Raw genomic sequence first — 23,122 nt, 5'->3', positions numbered from 1 at the left:
TGGATTCAGTTTGCCAGTATGTTATTGAGGATTTTCACATCCATGTCATCAGGGATATTGACCTGAAATTTTCCTTTTTTGTTTGTGTCTCTGCCAGCTTTTGGAATCAGGATGATGTTGGTCTCATAAAATGAGTTAGGGAGGATTCCCTCTTTTTCTGTTGTTTGGAATAGTTTCAGAAGGAATGGTACCAGCTCCTCTTTGTACTTCTGGTAGAATTTGGCTGTGAAACTGTCTGGTCCTGGACTTTTTTTGGTTGGCAGGCTATTATTTACTGCCTCAATTTCAGACCTTGTTATTGGTCTATTCAGGAATTCAGCTTCTTCCTGGTAAAGTCTTGGGAGTGTGTAAGTGTCCAAGAATTTATCTATTTCTTCTAGATTTTCTGTTTTATTTGCATAAAGGTATTTATTGTATTCTCTGATTGTAGTTTGTATTTCTATGGGATCAGTGGTAATATTACCTTTATCATTTTTTATTGTGTCTATTTGATTCTTCTCCCTTTTCTTCTTTATTAATCTGGCTAGAAGTCTATTTTGTTGATCTTTTCAAAAAACCAGCTCCTAGAGTCACTGCTTTTTTTTGAAGGGCTTTTTGTGTGTCTATCTCCTTCAGTTCTGCTTTGATCTTGGTTATTTCTTGTCTTCTGCTGGCTTTTGAATTTGTTTGTTCTTGCTTCTCTAGTTCTTTTAATTGTGACATTAGCGTGTTGGTTTTAGACCTTTCCTGCTTTCTCTGTTGTGCAGTTAGTGCTATAAATTTCCCTCTATACATTGCTTTAAATGTGTCCCAGAGATTCTGGTACACTATGTTTTTGGTTCTCATTGGTTTCAAAGAATGTCTTTATTTCTGCTTTCATTTTGTTATTTATCCAGTAGTCATATAGGAGCAGATTGTTCAGTTTCCATGTAGTTGTGTGGTTCTGAGTGAGTTTCTTAATCCTGAGTTCTAATTTGAATGCACTGTGGTCTGAGAGACTGTTAGTTATGATTTCCATTCTTTTGAATTTGCTGAGGAGTGTTTTACCTCCAATTACATGATCAGTTTTAGAATAAGTGCAGTGTGGTGCTGAGAAGAATGTATATTCTGTTGATTTGGAGTGGAGACTTTTGTAGATGTCTATTAGGTCCACTTGGTCCAGAGCTGAGTTCAAGTTCTGGGTAGCCTTGTTAATTTTCTCTTTCATTGGTCTAATATTAACAGTGGGGTGTAAAGCCTCCCAATTATTACTGTGGCATAGTCTAAGTCTCTCTGTAGGGGTCTAAGAACTTGCTTTATGAATCTGGGTGCACCTGCATTGGGTGCATATATATTTAGGATAGTCAGCTCTTCTTGTTGCATTGATCCCTTTACCATTATGTAATGCCCTTCTTTGTCTCTTTTGATATTTGATGGTTTAAAGTGTGTTTTATCCGAGAGTAGGATTGCAACCCCTGCTTTTTTTTTTTTAACTTTCCATTTGCTTGGTATATCGTTCTCCATCCCTTTATTTTGAGCTCACATTTTTTGACTCATATGAGTCTTTGCATATGAGGTGGGTCTCCTGGATACAGCACACCAGTGGGTCTTGACTGTATCTGATTTGCCATTCTCTGTCTTTTCATTGGGGCATTTAGCTCATTTGCATTTAAGGTTAATATTGTTATGTGTGAATTTGATCCTGCCATTATGATGCTAGCTGGTTATTTTGCCCATTAGTTGATGCAGTTTTTTCCCTAGTGTTGATGGTCTTTACAATTTGATAAGTTTTTGCAGTAGCTGGTACCAGTTGTTCCTTTCCATGTTTAGTGCTGCTTTCAGGAGCTCTTGTATGGCAAGTCTGGTGCTGACAAAAATCTCTCAGCATTTGCTTTTCCATAAAGGATTTTATTTCTCCTTTGCTTATGAAGCATAGTTTGGCTGGATATGAAATTCTGGGTTGAAAATTCTTTTTAAGAATGTTGAATATTAGTCCCCCACTCTCTTCTGGCTTGAGGGTTTCTGCCAAGAGATCCACTGTTAGTCTGATGGGCTTCCTTTTTTGGGTAACCTGACCTTTTTCTCTGGCTGGCCTTACCACTTTTTTCTTCATTTCAACCTTGGTGAATCTGATGATTGTGTGTCTTGGGTTGCTCTTCTCAAGGAGTATCTTTGTGGTGTTCTATATAGTTCCTGAATTAGAATGTTGGTTGCCTTGCTAGATTGGGGAGGTTCTCCTGGATAACATTCTGAAGAGTGTTTTCCAACTTGATTTCATTCTCTCCTTCACTTTCAGATACATTGATCAAATGTAGAGTTGGTCTTTTCACAGAATCCCATATTTCTTGGAGGCTGTTAATTTATTTTCGTTTATCTTCAGTCTCTCGTATCCTTTCTTCCATTTGGTTGATTCAGCTACTGAAACTTGTGTATGCTTCACGAAGTTCTTGTGCTGTGTTTTTCAGTTCCATCAGGTCGTCTATGTTCCTTTCTAAACTGATTATTCTAGTTAGCATTTTGTCTAACCTTTTTTTCAAAGTTCTTAGCTTCTCTTACATTGGGTTAGAACTTACTCCTTTAGCTCAAAGAAGTTTGTTATTACCCACCTTCTGAAGTCTACTTCTATCAGTTCATCAAACTCATTCTCTGACTGGTTTTGTTTCCTTGCTGGTGAGAGATGTGATCCCTTAAAGGAGAAGAGACATTCTGGTTTTTGGAGTTTTCAGTCTTTTTCTTCCCATCTTCCTGGATTTATCTTCCAGTGGTCTTTGAGGTCGGTGACCTTTGGATGGGGTCTCTGAGTGGATGTCCTTTTTGTTGATGTTAAAACTATTTCTGTTAGTTTTCCTTCTAACAGGCCCCTCTGCTGCAGGTCTGCTGGAGTTTTTGCTGGAAGTCCACTCCAGACCCTGCTTGCCTGGGAATCATCAGCGGAGACTGCAGAAGAGCAAAGATTGCTGCCTGTTTCTTCCTCTGGTAGCTCCATGCCAGAGGGGTACCCCCCAGATGCCAGTCAGTGTTCTCCTGTATGAGGTGTCTGTCAGCCCCTACTGGGAAGTGTCTCCCAGTCAGGATACACGGGGGTCAGGGAGCCACTTGAGGAAGCAGTCTGTTCTTTATCAGAGCTTGAACACTGTATTGGAAGATCTAATGCTCTCTTCAGACCTGCCCGGCCGGGGATGTTTATGTTTGCTGAAGCTGTACCCACTGCTGCCTTTTTTCAGAGATGCTCTGCCCAGAGAGGACATCTAGTGAGACAGTGCCTGCAGGTGCTGAGCTGTGTTGGATTTCACCCAGCTCAGATTTCCTGGCAGCTTTGCTTACACTGTGGGGTTAAACTGCCTACCCAAGCCTCAGCAATGGCAGATGCTCCTCCCTGCATTGAGCTCGTGCCTTCTGGAGCCTCAGCAATGGTAGATGCCCCTCCCCACACCAAGCTTGAATGACCCAGGTCGAGCACAGACTGCTGTGCTGGCTCCAAGAATTTCAAGTCAGTGCATCTTAGCTTGCTAGTCTCCATGGGGGTGGAACACACCGAACCAGACCACTTGGCTACCTCGCTTCAGCTCCATTTCCAGGGGAGTGAACGGCTTTGTTTCACTGGCACTCCAGGGACCACTGAAGTATGAAAAAAGAAAATTGCTCCAGCTAGCTCAGTTTCTGCCCAAACAGCCGCCCAGTTTTCTGGTGGTCGTGTAGGTACCGGAGGGAATCTCTTGGTCTGCAGGTTGTAAAGACCATGGGAAAGGCACAGTATCTGGGCCAGAGTGCAGGAAACAGTCCCTAATGGCTTCCCTTGGCTAGGAGCGGGAGTTCCCTGGCCCCTTCGGCTTCCTGGATGAGGCAATGCCCCACCCTGCTTTGGCTCACCTTCCTTGGGCTGCACCCACTGTCCAACCAGTCCCAGTGAGATCAACCAGGTACCTCAGTTGGAAATGTGGAAATCACCCACTTTCTGCATCTATATCACTGGGAGCTGCACAGTGGAGCTGTTCCTATGCTGCCATCTTCCTTTTTTTTTTGAGACATAATCTTGCCCTATCATTCAGGCTGGAGTACAGTGCCTCCTGGACTCAAGGGATCCTCCCACCTCAACCTAAGTAGCTGGGACTACAAGGGGCTAATTTTTACAATTTTTGTAGAGACAAGTTTCACTGTTACCCAAGCTGGTCTCAAACTCCTGGGCTCAAGTGATCCACCTACCTTGGCCTTCCATTGTGCTGGGATTATAGGCATGAGCCACCACACCTGACAGAGTAGCTTTCATATATTTTGACCACAGCACTCATAAGAAATATGTTTATTCTAAAACATATGAATACATAGATAAATGTGTTAATTCATAGCTAAAACAAAAGTTTTATGAAATACCCTTACTGTGTGTTATATATGCTATTTTCTATTCTCGACCATTCTACTCTATTTCAGTTTTTTAAAAGCCAGTTGTGTCTGGCTTTTAAAAGTCAGTTGGGAGGCTGAGGTGGGTGAATCATCTGAGGTCAGGAGTTCAAGACTAGCTTGCCCAACATGGTGAAAACCCATCTCTACAAAAAAAAAAAATTAGCCAGGCATGTTGATATACGCCTGTAGTCCTAGCTACTTGGGAGGCTGAGACACAAGAATCACTTGAACCAGGGAAACAGAGGTTGCAGTGAGTCGAGATTATGCCACTGCACTCCAGTCTGGATGACATATTGAGACTCTGTTTTTTTTTGTTGTTTTGTTTTGTTTATTTTTTAAACCACCAAGATGGCCCTTTAGGAACAGCTCAGGATTGCAGCACCCAGTGAAAGTGCAGAGGGTGAGTGGACACCGCATTTCCAGATGGATCTCTATTGCCCACAAACCAGGAGATTCCCGGGCAGAGGAGGCCCACAGGTCGCCAGCATGGCTGTTTTGGTCAGTGTGGCTGTTTTCCAGCACCCTGGTGCAGCAGTTCTTCATACAAAATACACTGGTCTGGTTGCCCTTTTAAGCTGGCAATTGGAGCTCTGAGAAGGCAGATTTGCCCATTCATCTGATTAAACAGCGGTCTGAAACAGGGAGATTACCGGGCAGTGCCGTTGTTTCAGCCGGCACAGTGGGTCGCCGCACAGGAAATCGCACAGATCCCAGCATCCTTTCAGCAGATGACTGGAACACTTGGGAGAGAGTCAACCATTCAACTTAAAAAAAAAAAAAAAAAAAAAGGCTCTGAGGCAGGGAGCTAGGTGTTCAGGCTTGGCGGGTCCCACCCCTACAAAAAAAAAAAAAAAACCAATTGGAAACGCTCGGGGTTGAGAGTTTCACGACAAGCACAGCTGAACCCGAGATGGCCCAGCTCTGTGGGGGAGGGGCATCCGCCATTGCCCAGGCAATCCCCCCCCCCCCCCCGTGAAGGTAGTCCACCATTGCTGAGGCAGCCTGCTGTTGCCGAGACAACCCACCATAACAGAGAGACTCTGTCATTACAGAGGCAGGCCACCATTGCCTAGGCAGTTCTGACCACACCCATATAAACAGGACTGCAGGGAAGTTCACACCGCAGCAGGGCAGAGCCCACAGCAGCTCAGCAAAGCCTCTGCAGGCAGACAGTGACTAGGCTGCCTCCTTGCTGGGCAGGGCAGCCCTGAAAAAACAAGACAGCAGCACAATGGATACTCATAAATAAAGCCCTCATGCCCCAGGACAGAGCACCTGAGAAAAAAAAGGGGGGGGGTTTATGAGTTCTGCAGCAGACCTAAACGTACCTGCCTAGAAGCTCTGAATGAACAACGGAGCTCACAGCTCAGCACTTGAGCTCCTATAAAGAACAGACTGTCTCCTCAAGCAGCTCCCTGACCCCTGTGTAGGCATCCTTCTGGGACAAAGATAACAGAATAAGAAACTGGGAGCAATCTTTACTGTTCTGCAGCTGCTGCAGGTGATCCCCAGGCAAGCAGGGCCTGGAGTGGACCTCAGCTGTTCTACAGCAGAGGGGCCAGACTGTTAGAAGGAAAACTAAGAAACAGAAATAACTTCATCACCAACAATCTGGATGTCCACTCAGAGACCCAATCTGAAAATCAGCAACTACACAGACGACCGGTGGATAAATCCACAAAGATGGGAAGAAACCAGCACAAAAAGGAGGAAAACACCCGAAATCCAGAATACCTCTCCTCCTACAAGGAATCACAACTCCTCACCAGCAAGGGAACAAAGCTGGATGGAGAATGAGTATGATGAAATGACAGAATCATACTTCAGAAGGTGGGTAATGAGAAACTTCCATGAGTTAAAAGAACATGTTCTAACCCAATGCAAAGAAACGAAGAACCTTGAAAAAAGATTTGATGAAATGCTAATGAGAATGGACAACTTAGAGAGGAATATAAGTGAATTGATGGAGCTGAAAAACACAACACAAGAACTTTGTGAAGCATGCACAAGTTTCAACAGCCAAATTGACCAAGGAGAAGAATTTTTTGTATTTTTAGTAGAGATGGGGTTTCACCATGTTGACCAGGATGTTCTCGATCTCGACCTCTTGATCCCTCGACCTCTTGATCCCCCCGTCTCAGCCACCAAAGTGCTGGGATTACAGGTGTGAGCCACCATGCCTGGCCCATATTTTTTAAATAAATGAATATGGTTTTATGACTATGACTTATAAATGTCATTTCTCACAGAGCTGGGTAGTATATTCTATTTTCTTTATCTCTTTTTAATTTTCTTCTGGAGATAATTACCATATTTTTCCACTTGCATAGTTTACTACATTCATGAATTTTTTTTTTATTGCATTTTAGGTTTTGGGGTACATGTGAAGAACATGCAAGATAGGTGCATAGGTACACACGTGGCAGTGTGATTTGTTGCCTTCCTCCCCTTCATCTATATCTGGCATTTCTCCCCATGCTATCTCTCCCAACTCCCTACCCCCTGCTGTCCCTCCCCTCTTCCCCCCAACAGACCCTGTGTCCATGTGTTCTCATTGTTTAACACCCACCTATGAGTGAGAACATGCGGTATTTCATTTTCTGTTCTTGTGTCAGTTTGCTGAATTTATTTTTTCTTTTTTGAGACAGAGCCTTGCTCTGTCACCCAGGCTGAAGTGCAGTGGTGTGATCTTGGCTCCACTTTCTGGATTCAAGTGATCCTTCTGCCTCAGCCTCCCAAGTAGCTGGAATTACAAGTGCACACCACCACACCAGGCTAATTTTTGTATTTTTAGTAGAGATAGGGTTTCACCTTGTTGGCCAAGCTGGTTTCAAACTCCTAACCTCAGGTGATCCACCCTCCTTGGCCTCCCAAAGTACTGGGATTATGGTGTGCCCGGCCTGAATTTTTTAATTTTTTTTGGAAGCCCTCCAATAGCTGTCACATGCCTATAGTTAGTGTTTTGCCCCCCAAAAGTTTATTATTGATAATTTGCCCACTTGCCTTTATCATGGAGACCTCGTTTCCAGAGCACTTCGCCCTCCTGCTCTGGCCTCGGTGCCCCGGCCCACTGCACAGCTGTCATCATGGAACCTTCTCTCACTGCTCTTTACATTGCCCCTTCCATTTTCTGGATTCCATTTCTCTCTCGGATCATGCCCTCATTTTGCTTCAACACGTTTTCATAACAGTTTTAAAGAAAGAGAACATGGGAGAAATATTTTCTGAGTGCATGCATGTCTTAAAAGACCTTTCATTACTCTCAACACTTGATTGATAAATTGGGCGCAGATGTATATATTGGAATTATTTCCCTCTCAGGATTTTGAAGATGTTACTGCTTGTCTCCTAGTCTTGCTGTTGAAAAAACTCAGATTCTTATTTCTTCATAATCCGTTTTTAAAAAATCATAGCAAATCTTTTTTAAGTTCTTCCAATGTGCCAAGTACTGTTCTAACCATTCTGCATTATTTAATGTTCACATCACATCTCTAACTTGAACAGGGACAGGGAGGAGACTGACACATGGAAAGGTTAAGTAACATGGAAGCAGGGGTGTGTTGTTGAATGGATGCTTTGCTATTAAAGGACGGGAGACTGGCCATTTAACTGGGGGCCTCCAAATGTGAGCATCTACTCTCCCTTCTAGGGGTCATCCTCCTGCCTGCCCCTGTTCTCAGAAGAAAATACAAGTCTGGAGGAATTCTCGGGTTAGGTATGCAGACTCAGTTACCCCTGATTCTCAGCCAGAACCTCACAGTTTCTAGTGTCCTGGAGTCCTGAGTCTCTACCACTCAGTTTCTCCAGAAAACATCTTTCTGTTTTCCTACATGGAGAGGACAGTTTACCGAAAAGATGAACGTGGAGCTAGCTCTACTCACAGACATGTAAGTCATCTTTTGGCCTTAGGCCCACCTTCAGCCTCAGCACCATCTGATACTTCCAAGTACAAACCTTTTGTGGATTCTACAGGATATACTGACTTCCTTTCTCACATGTCCCTCTCAGTAGATATTGTAAGTTGTAGCTCATAATGGTCAGTGAGTTACCTTTATCCCAGCTGTTTACATTTTTTTAAATTATGAAATATAAACATACAGCAAGAGGAAATAAGATAACCATGTATTTACTACTCAGCTTTATCAATTATCTGAAGCAAATATTTCAAAATGATAAAAATGCATCATATATATGGTTGGTAATTCCTGTTTGTCCCTTCTCGAGCTCATTTCATCCCTCCCTAATAGTTATCAGCATTCTAAATTGGCATCTTTTCTCACCATTATACTACACTATTTACTATACTATTGCCACAAATGTATATATCTATCAGTAACATAGTTTCATATTTATAAACTTCATTAAAAATCATATGCATAGTCTTTTTTCATCCAACTTGTGCTTTTGAGATTTATATAGTTCATTTTCACATATTTAGCTTTATATAATGTTCAGTTGTGTGACTTAACAATGAATTTCACCATTCTGTGTCAATAGAATCAATTTTTTGCTCTTACAACAGACACGCAGTGAATATTCTTGCACATTCCTCAGTATGCTTGTATAAAAATTTCTCTGCACAGTTTCCATAAGTACACCAAGATACTGATCTTCTCAGTTCTTGGAATAGCAACAGGGAGACCTAGAGTCAGTAGAATCCCTAAGCTAGTATCCTTTAGCCATGAATAATTTTACTATTTTTTCCCCCAGTGGTACAGGAAAAAAAATCATTATTTCTATGTAGGATTCCTGAATTATGGAGATGCACATCTTCACATATAATAGATAATACCAAATTGTTCTCCAAAGTAGTTGTACCAGCTTATGCTCTTATCAATGTAGAGTTTTTTTTTTCTTGTTTTTTTTTTACTGAAACAAGGTACTGTAGTGATGGTTAAGAACATGGGCTTATTTCTTAATGACGACTGGATAAATAATGAAAGGCAGAAATAAAGATGTTCTTTGAAACCAATGAGAATGAAGACATAATGTACCAGAATCTCTGGAACACATTTAAAGCATTGTGTAGAGAGAAATTTATAGCACTAAATGCCCACAAGAGAAAGGAGGAAAGATGTAAAATCAACATCCTAGCATCACAATTAAAAGAACTAGATGAGCAAGAACAAAAAACTTCAAAAGGCAGCAGAAGACAAGAAATAACTAAGATCAGAGCAGAACTGAAGGAGATAAAGACACAAAAAGCCCTTCAAAAAATCAGTCTAGGAGCTGGTTTTTTGAAAAAAATCAACAAAATAGATAGATTGCTAGCCAAACTAATAAATTCAACAAGAGAGAAGAATCAAATAGATGCAATAAAAAATGATAAAGGGGATATCACCACTGATCTCACAGAAATACAAACTACCATCAGATAATAAATACTGTAAATACTTCTGTGCAAATAAAACAGAAAATCTAGAAGAAATTGATAAATTCCTGGACACTTACACCCTCTCAAGACTAAACCAGGAAGAAGTTGAATCCCTGAATAGACAAATAGCAAGGTCTAAAAATGAGGCAACAATTAATAGCCTATCAACCAAAAAAAGTAGAGGACCAGATCTGAATTCCACCAGAGGTACCATTCCTTCTAAACCTATTCCAAACAATAGAAGAAGAGGGAGTCCTCCCTGACTCACTTTATGAGACCAACATCATCGTAATATCAAAACCTGGCAGTGACACAACTAAAAAAGAAAATTTCCGGTCAATATCCCTGATGAACATTGATATGAAAATCCTCAATAACATACTGGCAAACTGAATCCAACAGCACATCAAAAAGCTTATTCATCATGATCAAGTCAGCTTCATCCCTGGGATGCAAGGCTGTTCAACATACACAAATCAATAAATGTATTCCATCACATAAACAGAACCAAAGTCAAAAACCACATGATTATTTCAATAGATGCAGAGAAGACCTTTGACAAAATTCAACAGCCCTTTATGCTAAAAGCTCTCAATAAACTAGGTACTGATGGACTGTATCTCAAAATAATAAGAGCTATTTATGACAAACCCACAGCCAGTATCATACTGAATGGGCAAAAACTGGAAGCATTTCCTTTGAAAACTGGCACAAAGCAAGAATGTCTTCTCTCACCACTCCTATTCAACATAGTATTGGAAGTTGTAGCCAAGGCAATCGGGCAAGAAAAAGAAATAAAGCGTATTCAGTTAGGAAAAGAGGAAGTCAAATTGTCTCTATTTGCAGATGACATGATTGTGTATTTAGAAGACCCCATTGTCTCAGCTCAAAAATCTCCTTAAGCTGGTAAGCAACTTCAGCAAAGTCTCAGGCTACAAAATCAATGTGCAAAAATCACAAGCATTCCTATACACCAATAATAGACAAACAGAGCTAAATCATGCATGAACTCCCATTCACAATTGCTACAAAGAGAATTAAATGCCTAGGAATACAACTAAGAAGGGATGTAAAGAACCTCTTCAAGGAGAAGTACAAACCACTGCTCAAGGAAATAAGAGAGGACACAAACAAATGGAAAATACATGCTCATGGTTAGGAAGAATCAATATTGTGATTCTAACCATACTTCCCAGAGTAATTTATAGATTCAGTGCTATCGCCATCAAGCTACCATCGACTTTTTTCATGGAATTGAAAAAAAAAACCTTAAATTTCATATGGAACTAAAAAGAGCCCACACGGCCATGACTATCCTAAGCCAAAAAGATCCCACATAGCCATGACCATCCTAAGCAAAAAAAAAAAAAGCTGGAGGCATCACCTACCTGACTTCTAACTATACTACAAGGTTAGAGTAATCAAAACAGCATGGTACTGGCACCAAAACAGAGATATAGGCCAATGGAACAGAACAGAGGCCTCAGAAATAATGCCACACATCTACAACCATCTGATCTTTGACAAAACTGACAAAAACAATCCATGGGGAAAAGATTCCCTATTAATAAATGATATTGGGGAAACTGGCTAGCCATATGCAGAAAGCTGAAATTGGATCCCTTCCTTACACCTTACACAAAAATCAACTCAAGATGGATTAAAGATTTAAATGAAAGACCTAAAACTATAAAAACCCTAGAAGAAAACCTAGGCGCTATCATTCAGGACACAGGCATGGGCAAGGACTTCATGACTAAAACACAAAAAGTAATGGCAATAAAAGGCAAAATAGACAAATGGGATCTAATTAAATGAAAGAGCTTCTGCACAGCAAAAGAAACTATCATGAGAGTGAACAGGGAACCTATAGAATGGGAGAAAATTTTTGCTGTCTACCCATCTGACAAAGGGCTAATATCCAGAATCTGTGAAGAACTTAAACAAATTTACAAGAAAAAAACAACCCCATCAAAAAGTGGGTGAAGGATATGAACAGACTCTTCTCAAAAAGAGACAATATATGAAAAAAAGCTCACCATCACTGGTCATTAGTGAAAGGCAAATCAAAACCACAATGAGATACCATCTCATGCCACTTCATTAAAAAAGTCAGGAGACAACAGATGCTGGAGAGGATGTGGAGAAATAGGAACGCTTTTACTCTGTTGCTGGGAGTGTAAATTAGTTCAAGCATTGTCGAAGACAGTGTGGTGATTCCTCAAGGATCTAGAACTAGAAATACCATTTGACCCAGCAATCTCATTACTGGATATACCCAAAGGATGATAAATCATTCTGTTATAAAGACACATCTGCACGTATGTTTATTGCAGCACTGTTCACAATAGCAAAGACTCGGAACCAACTCAGATGCCCATCAATGATAGACTGGATAAAGAAAATATGGCACATATACACCATGGAATACTATGCAGTTATAAAAACGGATGAATTCATGTCCTTTGCAGGGACATAGATGAAGCTGGAAACCAGCATTCTCAGCAAACTGTCACAGGAACAGAAAACCAAACACCGCATGTTCTCACTCATAAGTGGGAGCTGAACAATGAGAATACATGGACAGAGGAAGGGGAACATCACACACTGGGGCCTGTCAGGCAGTGTGGGACAAGGAGAGGGATAACATTAGGAGAAATACCTAATGTAGATGACAGGGTGATGGATGCAGCAAACCACCCATGGCATATGTGTAACTGTGTAACAAACCTGCATGTTCTGCATATGTACCCCAGAACTTAAAGTATAATAATAACATAAAAAACAACATGGGCTTTAGTGTTAGACTAAAGTCTAACATGAGTTTGAAATTGACTCCACTTACCAGCTCTGTGATCATGGACAGGTTTCTTGGACTTTGCCTTAGGTTTTTCTTTAACGTCAGAGGATTCGTGGACCATATGCTCTCTGTGACAACTACATGGCCGCTTAACCTCTCCGACTCAATTTCTGCAAATGAACGTTAGGAATGGCAAACCTGCCTACTTCCTGAGAATGTAGCAAGGATTAAATAATCGACTAAATAGGCAATAAATAAACAGTGGGCTGAGCTGTGTTGCAGTAAAACTAGATTTACAAGTTTGCCACCCTGCTCCAGAAAAATCCCTTATTCAGTGCAGTATTATATAAGACATTACTAAATGTATCATATAACATATAAATTTATGTATAGCAGTATATATTTAACACATTAATATGTAAACATGCATTATGTATTATAAATTTACTCATTTATTTTTCTTGCTAGTCCCAGAGAAATTAGCTACCCTCATTCTTTTAACAACTAATGTTTCCTCCTGTATGCGTTACTTATTCAATCAACAGATTTACTTATTAAACCTCTATATACTTCAGTAATTTAGCGTTTACTACATAACTTTTTCTATTTATGGATAGCCAATTCTTGTTTAACTTCTGCTTTTGGTCTTGTCTTCTTCAACCTAACACTCTACTTTATGAAGCAACGTATTATAAACCTAGAATCTCCTGACATGATAACCTTTGTCTTAAGTTCACATCTCCCACCCTCCTTGACCGGGAGGAACAATTCTTATTCTCATAGGAATCTCTATATGACATTGCCTCTAGCTGATTTGCATTCCATCAATCAGATGGTATCTACTTCTTAAATTAGTGACTTTGCCAGGTACTGAAGATGCAGATGTGAACCAGTTTCTCTGAAAATAGGACATCCAAAACAGAGCCTAGATGTGGCCTGGCTCACTGGAGGTCCCATGGGATGACTGTCTCAGTCTGAGCATCATGCTTGTAGTGATGGAACTTGACATCATGCTGCCTTTTTGCCTTTTCTTTCATCTCCCTAAACCAAAGCTCTTATTATTTCAAGAAGTTTAGCAGATATTAGGCCCCACATTTTCTTCAAATGATAACAGCTAGGCTCAGAGTGGTAAGAAACTTACCCAAAAGCAGAGCTGAGAATCAAATCCAGATTTTATAACTTCCAAGTCCAGAATTCTTTCTAATGTTTCATGCTTCCTCCATACCCAAAACAGACTCCCTGGTCAAACTTTATATGATTCTAAAACAGTCTCTACCAGTGAAACGCTAATGAAGAATTGATCATATGCAAAGACAATGGGGCTTAAAGTACAACCTCTGACATATGTCCAAAGTCTTGTAAAGTTCATATGCCTTTGGAATAAGTACATGTCTACCTATGTTTGGAGAAGCCACTCTCCTTCCTGGTAAAGGTGTCAGAGCTAAAATGGTAACACACAGCACTTCGGGTCCCAAGGCAAATGCCTCACCCCCATGGCCTACTTGCTAGGTTAGTGAAAGGTCTCTTGGCCTAGACTGTAGACCTGGGGTGGACTTCCTTCTGCAAAATACTAGGTGTTCCCAATACGTGAGGGGCCACAAATAGAATAATAATACTGTTAACATGGACTAATAACAGGCGTTTATTGAAAGTTTATTGTGTGTCAGGCACTGAATTATTTAGTATATTATTTAATCCTCACAACAGTCTTACGAGGTAGTACCATTCTAATGTTCATTTGGATAGAGTCAGAAAAGTTGAGCAACTTGCCTACAGTCAGCTAGCAGTCAATGGAGAAGTGCTGTCAAGAAGTGCTTGTAACCACTGTGCTATACTTGCCATCTTGTCCAAAACCAGTGAGCATTATCCTTTCCAGTCCCAAATTTCTTTTACTGCTTCAGGGATATGAAAATTAGAAAATCCTCTACTCTAGGCAGATCAGAGAAAAAAAGCATTTATCTGGTCCCAAAGTTCAAAGCATCACAAAAGCCTTTATATTTCTGATACTCCAGAAAATATTTACGTGACATCTTCATGTTTGAATAGTCCTTTAAAATATTTCCATTTTATGTATATATCTATGTCTATATCTATAACTACATAGACGAGCCATTTCTAAATGTATTTACCTTCTAGTTATTGATCTTACTACTGCACTGAAATTTTCCTTGGCAAGTCACAAATGGCCTTATAATTAGTAAATGAATGGTTAGTTTTCTGTGTTTGACATATCTGCATCAGGAGATGGTTAAATAATTCCTGATTTTAATTTTTATTTCCTTCTTCATAATGTTTTCCTTTTTCACAGGTTTATCGAATAGAGAAACAGTCTTTTGGAAACCGTACAATGCTATTAAAATATAAGAATTATTGTGGCTAGTGTGAGGCTAGAATAAAATGAGATCTATGTGAAAAGTTGAAGAAAAATTTTAGTACCTGTAACCATGCATGCTATTTTTTTCTTGTGAAATGAAAATACTCTTGTCAAATATTTCTTCTTTTCAAGCATGGTTCTTGACTTAGACCCATGCTGTTCCTTCCATAAGCTAGTGGTTTCTGCTTGTGGCCATGTTTCATAAGCTAGGAATGTCCGGGCAGCAGGAGTAATCTCTGGTGTTCTGTTCTAGGTATTTACTTTGCTGTGGATTGCTGACTGGATGGTCCATCACTTCTGGAGGAAAGGAAAGGACCCAGACAGTTTCTCCATCCCCTACCTAACAGCACTGGGTGATCTGCTCGGGACAGCTCTGTTAGCCTTAAGTTTTCATTTTCTTTGGCTTATTGGAGATCGAGATGGAGATGTTGGAGACTAATAAATCCTACAAACTGTGTCAAGTTACCAAGGAAGAAGATACACTACAACCACTTATGGCTCTTTTTCAAAACTCTTAAATCAGTAGTTTGACTTTTGCCAGGGTAATTGTCAGTTGGCCCTGATCCGATTAAATGGCCTTAACTTTTTTTTTTCAAGGAATTTGTGTCAAAACCAGAATGAACAGTATTTGTGCTGCTTTTCATAGAATAAATGATAATTTAACATAGACATAGATATAGACTCCAGCTCTGAAACTAATTAGGAAATAATATGGGATGTTTACAGTGAATAATTTTAAAACCACAAACATAGCAAATGTACTTGATTATTAAATTTGTAATGCAGGATTAGAAGCAGAGCTCTTAGCCTTTGTTGTCTCACAGATGTGCCGTATCCCAGGCATACTATAAAATGAAGGGTGCCCAACCAAGCTTTGAATCGTTTTAACATTGCCCACCTCTATGTTAGCTGAGGATAAATTTACCAATTGCTCCTATTTAAACTAACCTAAATACGTTTTGCTGTGCATAAGATAAACTCACTTTTACCTCCATCTAAAATTACCCTGTGCCAATGTCAATTCAATTTCAGTTCTGCAAGTTCTTGTCAGGCTAATTGTTAAACATGGAGTGATCTCCAGAAATCTTTAATGAAAGAGTGGGTCATTTTTTGATCATTTATTTGTTGGAAAAATGTTGTTGTGTTTTAGAAAATGTAATTTTCAAAAACAGAAGATAACCTGAGATGCATTTGTAGAGACAAGATGATGTGAGAAATTGTGTATGTGTATGTGTGTGTGTGAGAGAGAGAGACTTCTGATGAAGAACTAAATCTTGGATTGCTGATAGCAAAGATCATAGTGCTGTTAGAATATCAGCAATATAGTTATTCTTAAACATTTCATTAATATGTTTTTGCCATTGGTCCAAAAATGTTGCTACTGACCAGAATTTACTATTTGTTACCTATATTCTTTTTTTTTTGAGATGGAGTCTTGCTGTGTCACCCAGACTGGAATGTGGTGGTTCAATCTTGGCTCACTGCAACTTCCACCTCCTGGGTTCAAGTGATTCTCCTGCCTCGGCCTCCTGAGTAGCTGGGATTACAGGAATGTGCCACCGCACCCAGCTAATTTGTTACCTACACTCTAATTAATTATTTCTTATTTTTTAAAAAACTGTACTATTTAATATAATCAAGATAAGAAATTTAAAATGAGCAAGTGATTCATTTGCTCTTTTTAAAGAAGCCTGTGACTTACCCTTTAAAAAAAAGAAGTTAGTCGATTACCTCAATTATTGTTCACGCTTAAACATATCTGTTTGTACAGGCTTATTTCTGCATGGGACCCTATCATATATACTGTATTTCTCAAATATTTTTCTAAAACTCTGGCCTATATTCTAAACAGTTGACCAACACCATATTCAATAGGTAACCATTTTTAAAGCACATGTGGTTCATTTTTTAAAATTCAGTGCAGTCTCTCAAGACCATTAGATGTTTAATAATTTAAGCTGATAAGGGTATCAAATTGCACATTACCTTTGATCATCATGATTTAAGTTGTACGTTTGTGTTATTATATAAATATTAGGTTGTTTATAAGTACATTGGGAAAAGTATTCTTGTTAAGCTCTTTTAAATGAGGGGGCTGTGGTTTAGAATTATATATTTTTGCTTATTTTTAAACTTAATTATTCCATTCTTCTGCCTTATAATGAAACTTTTAAGGCAGAGAACTGAACTAATTATAGAATTTCTCCTTTGGAGAGTTATAATGTCACATAGTGAACATTCTTATAAAAGAAAGAATAAGTTTAAGTTGATGAATATTTAGCTGCAAAGATTTTTTACTTTAAAAATTCATGAATAATATCTTTGATTTTATTGTAAAGCATTTGTAAATTACTTATTTACATTTGGGCTGTATGATTCATAAACATTTACATTTCCCACTGATTTCTATTTTGATTTTTTTAACAAAAAACATACAGTGAAAGCTACATTTTTAAAGCATTAATCAACAACTTTAGTCTGTTGTATTACACATTCCAGTGCACATTCAAATATGCAATATTATTTAATACTCACAATAGTACCTGAAAAATATGTCAGATGGGTATTCCTATCTCTATTTTATAGCAGAGGAAACTGACATTCAGAGAACTTACATTTCTAAAGTTGTGCAGCTGCAAAATGACCAAATTGTGAAATCCCTAACATCCAGGTTTTCATAATGCCAGTACTCTTTCTATGACACGTTTATGACCCTCCAAATGTACCAAGACTACCTAACTAATTAACTGAAAGGAGGCCAACTGGAAAAATAGGATTTTTAAAAGTACAATAGAGTGTTACTACATCTTTTCGATTTCAGACAGAGAAACCTCCATTTATTATATCCTGATGGTGAGTATTGCCAGCTCTAAATTATTCATGTTTCTAAGACCAAGGAAAATACAGGTAAATGAAAATTTTGAAATAAAAAACAATGCCTTAATTCGTAGAATCCATCATTGCTACCACCTTGCCCAGGTCTGGCCATTTGCTGTAAATGCTGGTAAATAAATATAATGACTGATAGAGTTCTGTCTCGTTTCTCTTTTGCTACCCCACCTTGGTTAGAACAACCAAATGTCTAAAAGGCATGTAATAGGAGAAAAAAAACACATTAGTCACCAATTCGCTGATTATAAAAGGGATGTAGATTCCTTTAAGTTATTACCGACCTTTTGAAAGCCTTCCCATAAGTATGCAACGGATAAAATGACTCATTTCACTTACCCACAACAATCGTCTATTATCAGTCTTAAGTAATGTTAGTTCACTGTATTTATTTTTATACAACATTAAAACTTCTGCTTTCCAAACTTCTTCCTTTCACTAATTTATCAGCCACTTTATTTATACACAGATAACTCTCTTAAAAACGTTTTCCTTTCTTGCCCACCATTTTTTTCTTTCAAAAATAAAGTTTCTTAGAACCTGATAAAATGGAAACTTACAGTAATACATCTTCTGGGAGATGTCAAGAAATTCTACACCATAGACTATCAATGATGTAGCCAAATAAAGACCATTTAAAAAAATCTTCCAGTAATTAGGCTTCCTTGCCTTTTATCTATGGTATAGTGTACCCATTTATAATGGGCTTCTGCAGTCTTCAAATTGTTGTAAACTCAACTAAGAATAAAATCTAAGAAATAATTACCCAGTCTTGTTATATTTACTTCTTGATGAACTAGATAACATCAAGCCAGTGTGGAAATCTCCCAGAAGAGACGGGTAATTTATGTATACACAGGATATTTATGAATTGTAATAAATTGGGCTTTGACCATATCTAGACCTCCAACGCATTGCTTTACCACTTTTGACTGTCAAATACTCTCCTCATTTCCTCACTTCTCTCATTATCCAACTTAAATTGCTTGGTTCATCAATCCATACATCCAACAACTGCCTCTCTCGTGCTGGCAGGAAGGAACACAAACTCTGGATAAAAACATCTATGTTTTGCCTGTACCTGAGTGCTTAATATGGCTCATGAAAACCACACAACTCCTCTGGACAGATCTTTAAATTTATAACTTCAGACATCAAGTTAACCCTCAATTGCCCAGCAACCTACTCTGTTTCTCCAATGACTTCACTTTCTGAGAGACAGGTCTTTGTCCCCAGCACTTTACTGAAAGCAAACTTGTTGTCAACCTAAATAGCAAACAGAAAGTTTCTAAAAGAAAATGATATTCAGGAATAGGCACTGCAATAGGAATGCTTAATCTCATGTAATTAATTTTTGTTTTGCTTTATCTTATCTGTTTTATGAACCTATCAGTTTCTTCATTAGAGTTTTGAAGAATTTTTATTTAGTCCATTGATCTTACAGTTATTAGAAACCTGTATTTGGGAGGCCGAGGTGGGTGGATCACGAGGCCAAGAGATTGAGACCATCCTGGTCAACATGGTGAAACCCCGTCTCTACTAAAAATACAAAAAAAAAAAAATTAGCTGGGCATGGTGGCACGTGCCTGTAATCCCAGCTACTCAGGAGGCTGAGGCAGGAGAATTGCCTGAACCCAGGAGGCGGAGGTTGCAGTGAGCCGAGATCTCGCCATTGCACTCCAGCCTGGGTAACAAAAGCGAAACTCCATCTCAAAAAAAAAAAAAAAAAAAAAAAAGAAAGAAACCTGTATTTGACAGTACTTGTTTTAGAGTATTTTTCATGAAACTAATTGCAAATGCTTTTTGAGAAATATCAAAACAATAACCCTAAATGACAGAGACTTAAAACAGGCATGGTTAAAAATCTGACTTCGGTTCATTATAATCAGCAATTGACAAAGAAATAATGGTTATTTTGTGGCATACAGTATAATAACCAGAATTATGACCAATAAGATAGATTTCTATTCTTTTTTCTTTTTTTTGAGACAGAGTTTTGTTTTTGTTGTCCAGGCTAGAGTGCAATGCCACAACTTCAGTTTACTGCAACTTCTGCCTCCCAGGTTCAAGCGATTCTCCTGCCCCAGCCTCCAGAGTGACTGAGATTGCAGGCACATGCCAACACACCTGGCTAATATTTTGTTTTTTTAGTAAAGATGGGGTTTCACCATGTTAGTCAGGCTAATCTCGAACCCCTGACCTCAAGTGATCCACCCACCTTGGCCTTCCAAAGTGCTGGGATTATAGGCGTGAGCCACCACACTTGGCCAAGATATTAGATTTCTAAGAGTTTTATACAATTTTGGGACATTCATATCAATAACATACCCATAAATGTAACTGAAAGGAAACCTAGCATCACATTATCATTTGACAATACTTCCCATACAATTTACTAAGCAAGCCTAGTCATTTGCTATCTCTACAAGATGAGAGATACATCCTTTGAGGCTCTCCAGGGGCCCAAATGGAAAATCCTGAAGTTAATTCTAGGTCAAAAAGATTTAATTTAGAATGCTAATCCTGAAGAAGCCTGCCAAAGATGTGAAAAAGTTCAAAATACTTGATCATAACAAGGATCACAGGTTACTGTGAAATAATAGTCATTCATTTAACCAGAATGATAAAAGACTACAAAAGCAATACAGAAAGTTTCATAAATGTAAAAAAAAAAAAAAAACCCACAAGTTTTCAAAGCTCAGTTTTTCTACATAACAATAAAAATAAAGAAAACAACAGGAAATTCTCTTGATAAAATATAAAATATTTGCTTTTCAGGCCAGTTACCGAAAAGAAAATCCTCCAGTATAACTGCTTCTCCATATGGGAAGCCTATTTAGATAATCTGGAAGTCAAGCCTCATGAAAGCGTACTTGAACTTAATCAGACACAGGAAGAGTGGGCCGAAGGTTGTGAAGGTGTACCATATTACACAGAAATGTAAACAAGGAAACTAGTACCTTGAGCAGGGGACTATATGTCTCTTAGTAACATCATCAGAAGCTTTCTGGTTACATGGAACAATGCAGACACATTAAGAAAAGCCGACAGAATCAAGTTATACTAGAAGAAAACACTGATTTTCCAGGCCTTTAAGATAAGCATTTTTGTGTCAGCTTATAACGGCAGAGTTAGACCTAGAGAAAAAGTTAAGGAACGGACAAAAAAGTTGAAGGAGAGCAAGATCATCTCAGTCCTTCTCCAGGGGAGAAAGAAGAACAGGAGGCAGTGATGTTGTGACCTGCAAATCACGTCACAAGACAGAGCAAAAGTTGAACTGAGAAATAGATGTAAGAAGCTTAATAGAGGAAAACTCTACCTTGATAAATGAAATTACCAATCTGAATGAAGACAGCATTTTCAGCCTGAAACTAGGGATATTAAATGAATGTCAGGAAGAAATGTGGCAGAAATAGAAACTGTCTATAGTTTAGAAAATGGCTGCTAAAGAAGCAGATTTTAGAATTAAAAATAAAAACCTCATAATTTTTGCTAAGAGCAGATCGATAATTTAAGAAAACATTGCTATTCCAACATAAGGGACCAAAATTTAATTTTGTGTTAGTGTATTTTTAATATCAAAGCTCAATCCTTAGAAAAGCTTACAAATGATTCCCTTCTAATTGTTACCAACACGATCACACAAAAATTCCTTTCATAAATTCATTCTTCACAAACCTTATGATTTTCTCAGACATTCAACGATATGCTTAGCTTTTTTGCTCTGTTCTCTACTTCCTCTTTCTTAAATAACCAGTCATTTGATGTTTGGACAAAAATATGCCACTCAAGATTCTTTCTCATGCAAAATTATTCTCTTCCTCTTAAACTTCCTTACCAAAAATATATTTCACTGTCAAAGTCACCAGTAGCCTCCGTATTGCCAAATCCAATGATCAATTTCCAATAAGAATTCTTACCTTATTTAATCTCTAAAGTCATTTAACAGAATTTCCTTCCTTCTTGAAATATTTACTTTGCTTTGCTTCCGAAAGTCTGCCCTTTGCTTTCTTTCTTGCCTTACTGAAAGCCCCTTGTCAGCTTGTTTTGTTGGCTGCTTCTCTCGTTCTCAATCTCTAAATGCTGGAATGCTCTAGGGCTCAGTTTTATCATCTCTTCTCCATCTGCTTTCTCTCCCTATGTGATCTTACTCATATTATTGTTATCAATATCATCTATACTGATTATTCCAAAGTTTATCTAGTCCCAGCCTCTCAACTGAGTTCCGAATCTGTATTTCCAAATACTCCCAGACAACTCTGCTTGAATGACTACTCAGTATCTCAAGCATTTGAACATTCTCATCCACCTTGACCTAATTGACATCTATAGAATGCTTTATCCAACAACTACAGAATATATATTGAAGGTTAATCTCCTTAGCGATAAAGATCTTTTATAAATCAAGGGAAAAACACCTACAGCCCAATAGTAAAATAACCAGAGGAGAGATGGTTCACAGAAAAAGAAGTCCTTAATACCACTCAAAAGAAATGCTAATTAAAATCACGCTGAGATACTACTTACCTATCAGACTGGCAAAAACTCAAAACTGGATGAAATTCTTTTGCAAGGCTGTAGGGAGACAAAATTGCTGGTGGTAGAACAGAATGATAAAAGCTCTGTAGTGGGAAATCTGGCCGTATATAACAAAGTTACAAACACACGTTTCATCCTAGCCTGTAATTCCACCATTACCAGGTGAGTAAAGGCTGGGCCTTTGCTGCATGATTTACAGCAAAGTTTGGCAAATTTCAGCCAGTGGACCAAATCGAGTTTGCTGCCTGGATAAATAAAGCGTATTAGAATTCAGCCATGCCCCATTCATTTCCATATGGTCTATGGCTGCTCTCCTTCTACAAAGGAGAATGAGTAGCTTCAAAAAAGATCATAGAGCCTGAAAGCCTAAGATATTTACTATCTGGCCCTATGCAAACACACACACACACACACCCCTGTAGAGTGAATTCCTAATTTCTACATCTTGTTTCTAAGTCTCCCCCCGATACTAACACTAGCTGGGGTCAACACTGCCATCTGGGCACCATGCCCCAACTTGGAACTGGTCTTGTATGGTCTCCAGTTGGCAGAAGCTCCTACCTTACAGTTTTGTAAGTTGCCATCCAAAGCCTGGGACTGGCCAGTGGGCCCCAGTGTCTGTTTTTCCCCTTGTCTGAGATCCACCAGATACCAGAGACTCATGCCTGTGGGGTAGTTCCAGGATTCTATGGCCAGCCCTAGTTCCAGGAAGGCAATTTGATGAGTTGATGACTTACCAAAATGACATGTTGATTTTGTGTGACTCTGTCAGACACCGGGCAAGTTC

General features: G+C 38.9%; 1 protein-coding gene and 1 long non-coding RNA gene across 4 annotated transcripts in view; one reads left to right on the top strand and one right to left on the bottom strand.

Moving 5' to 3' along the window:
- Nucleotides 1-17,934, top strand: part of SLC41A2 (solute carrier family 41 member 2) — a 163,558-nt gene extending 145,624 nt beyond the window's left edge. For all 3 annotated transcript variants that reach the window (XM_035257448.2, XM_009004522.4, XM_009004521.4), the window contains exon 11: nt 15,161-17,934. In XM_035257448.2, the coding sequence (XP_035113339.1) occupies nt 15,161-15,346 (186 nt within the window). In that variant the 3' untranslated portion in view covers nt 15,347-17,934. The remainder of the gene's footprint in view (nt 1-15,160) is intronic.
- The window catches only part of LOC118144328 (uncharacterized), an 86,575-nt gene extending 64,701 nt beyond the window's left edge, over nt 1-21,874 (bottom strand). The window contains exon 1 of the long non-coding RNA XR_004729047.3: nt 21,717-21,874. This is a non-coding gene — a long non-coding RNA (uncharacterized LOC118144328). The remainder of the gene's footprint in view (nt 1-21,716) is intronic.
- Nucleotides 21,875-23,122: the final 1,248 nt, after the last annotated feature.

The sequence above is a fragment of the Callithrix jacchus genome, chromosome 9, assembly GCF_049354715.1.
Source record: "Callithrix jacchus isolate 240 chromosome 9, calJac240_pri, whole genome shotgun sequence".
Taxonomy (NCBI): Eukaryota; Metazoa; Chordata; class Mammalia; order Primates; family Cebidae; genus Callithrix; species Callithrix jacchus.
The sequence above is the reverse complement of the archived record's forward strand: the minus strand, read 5'-3'. Positions and strand labels throughout refer to the sequence as shown.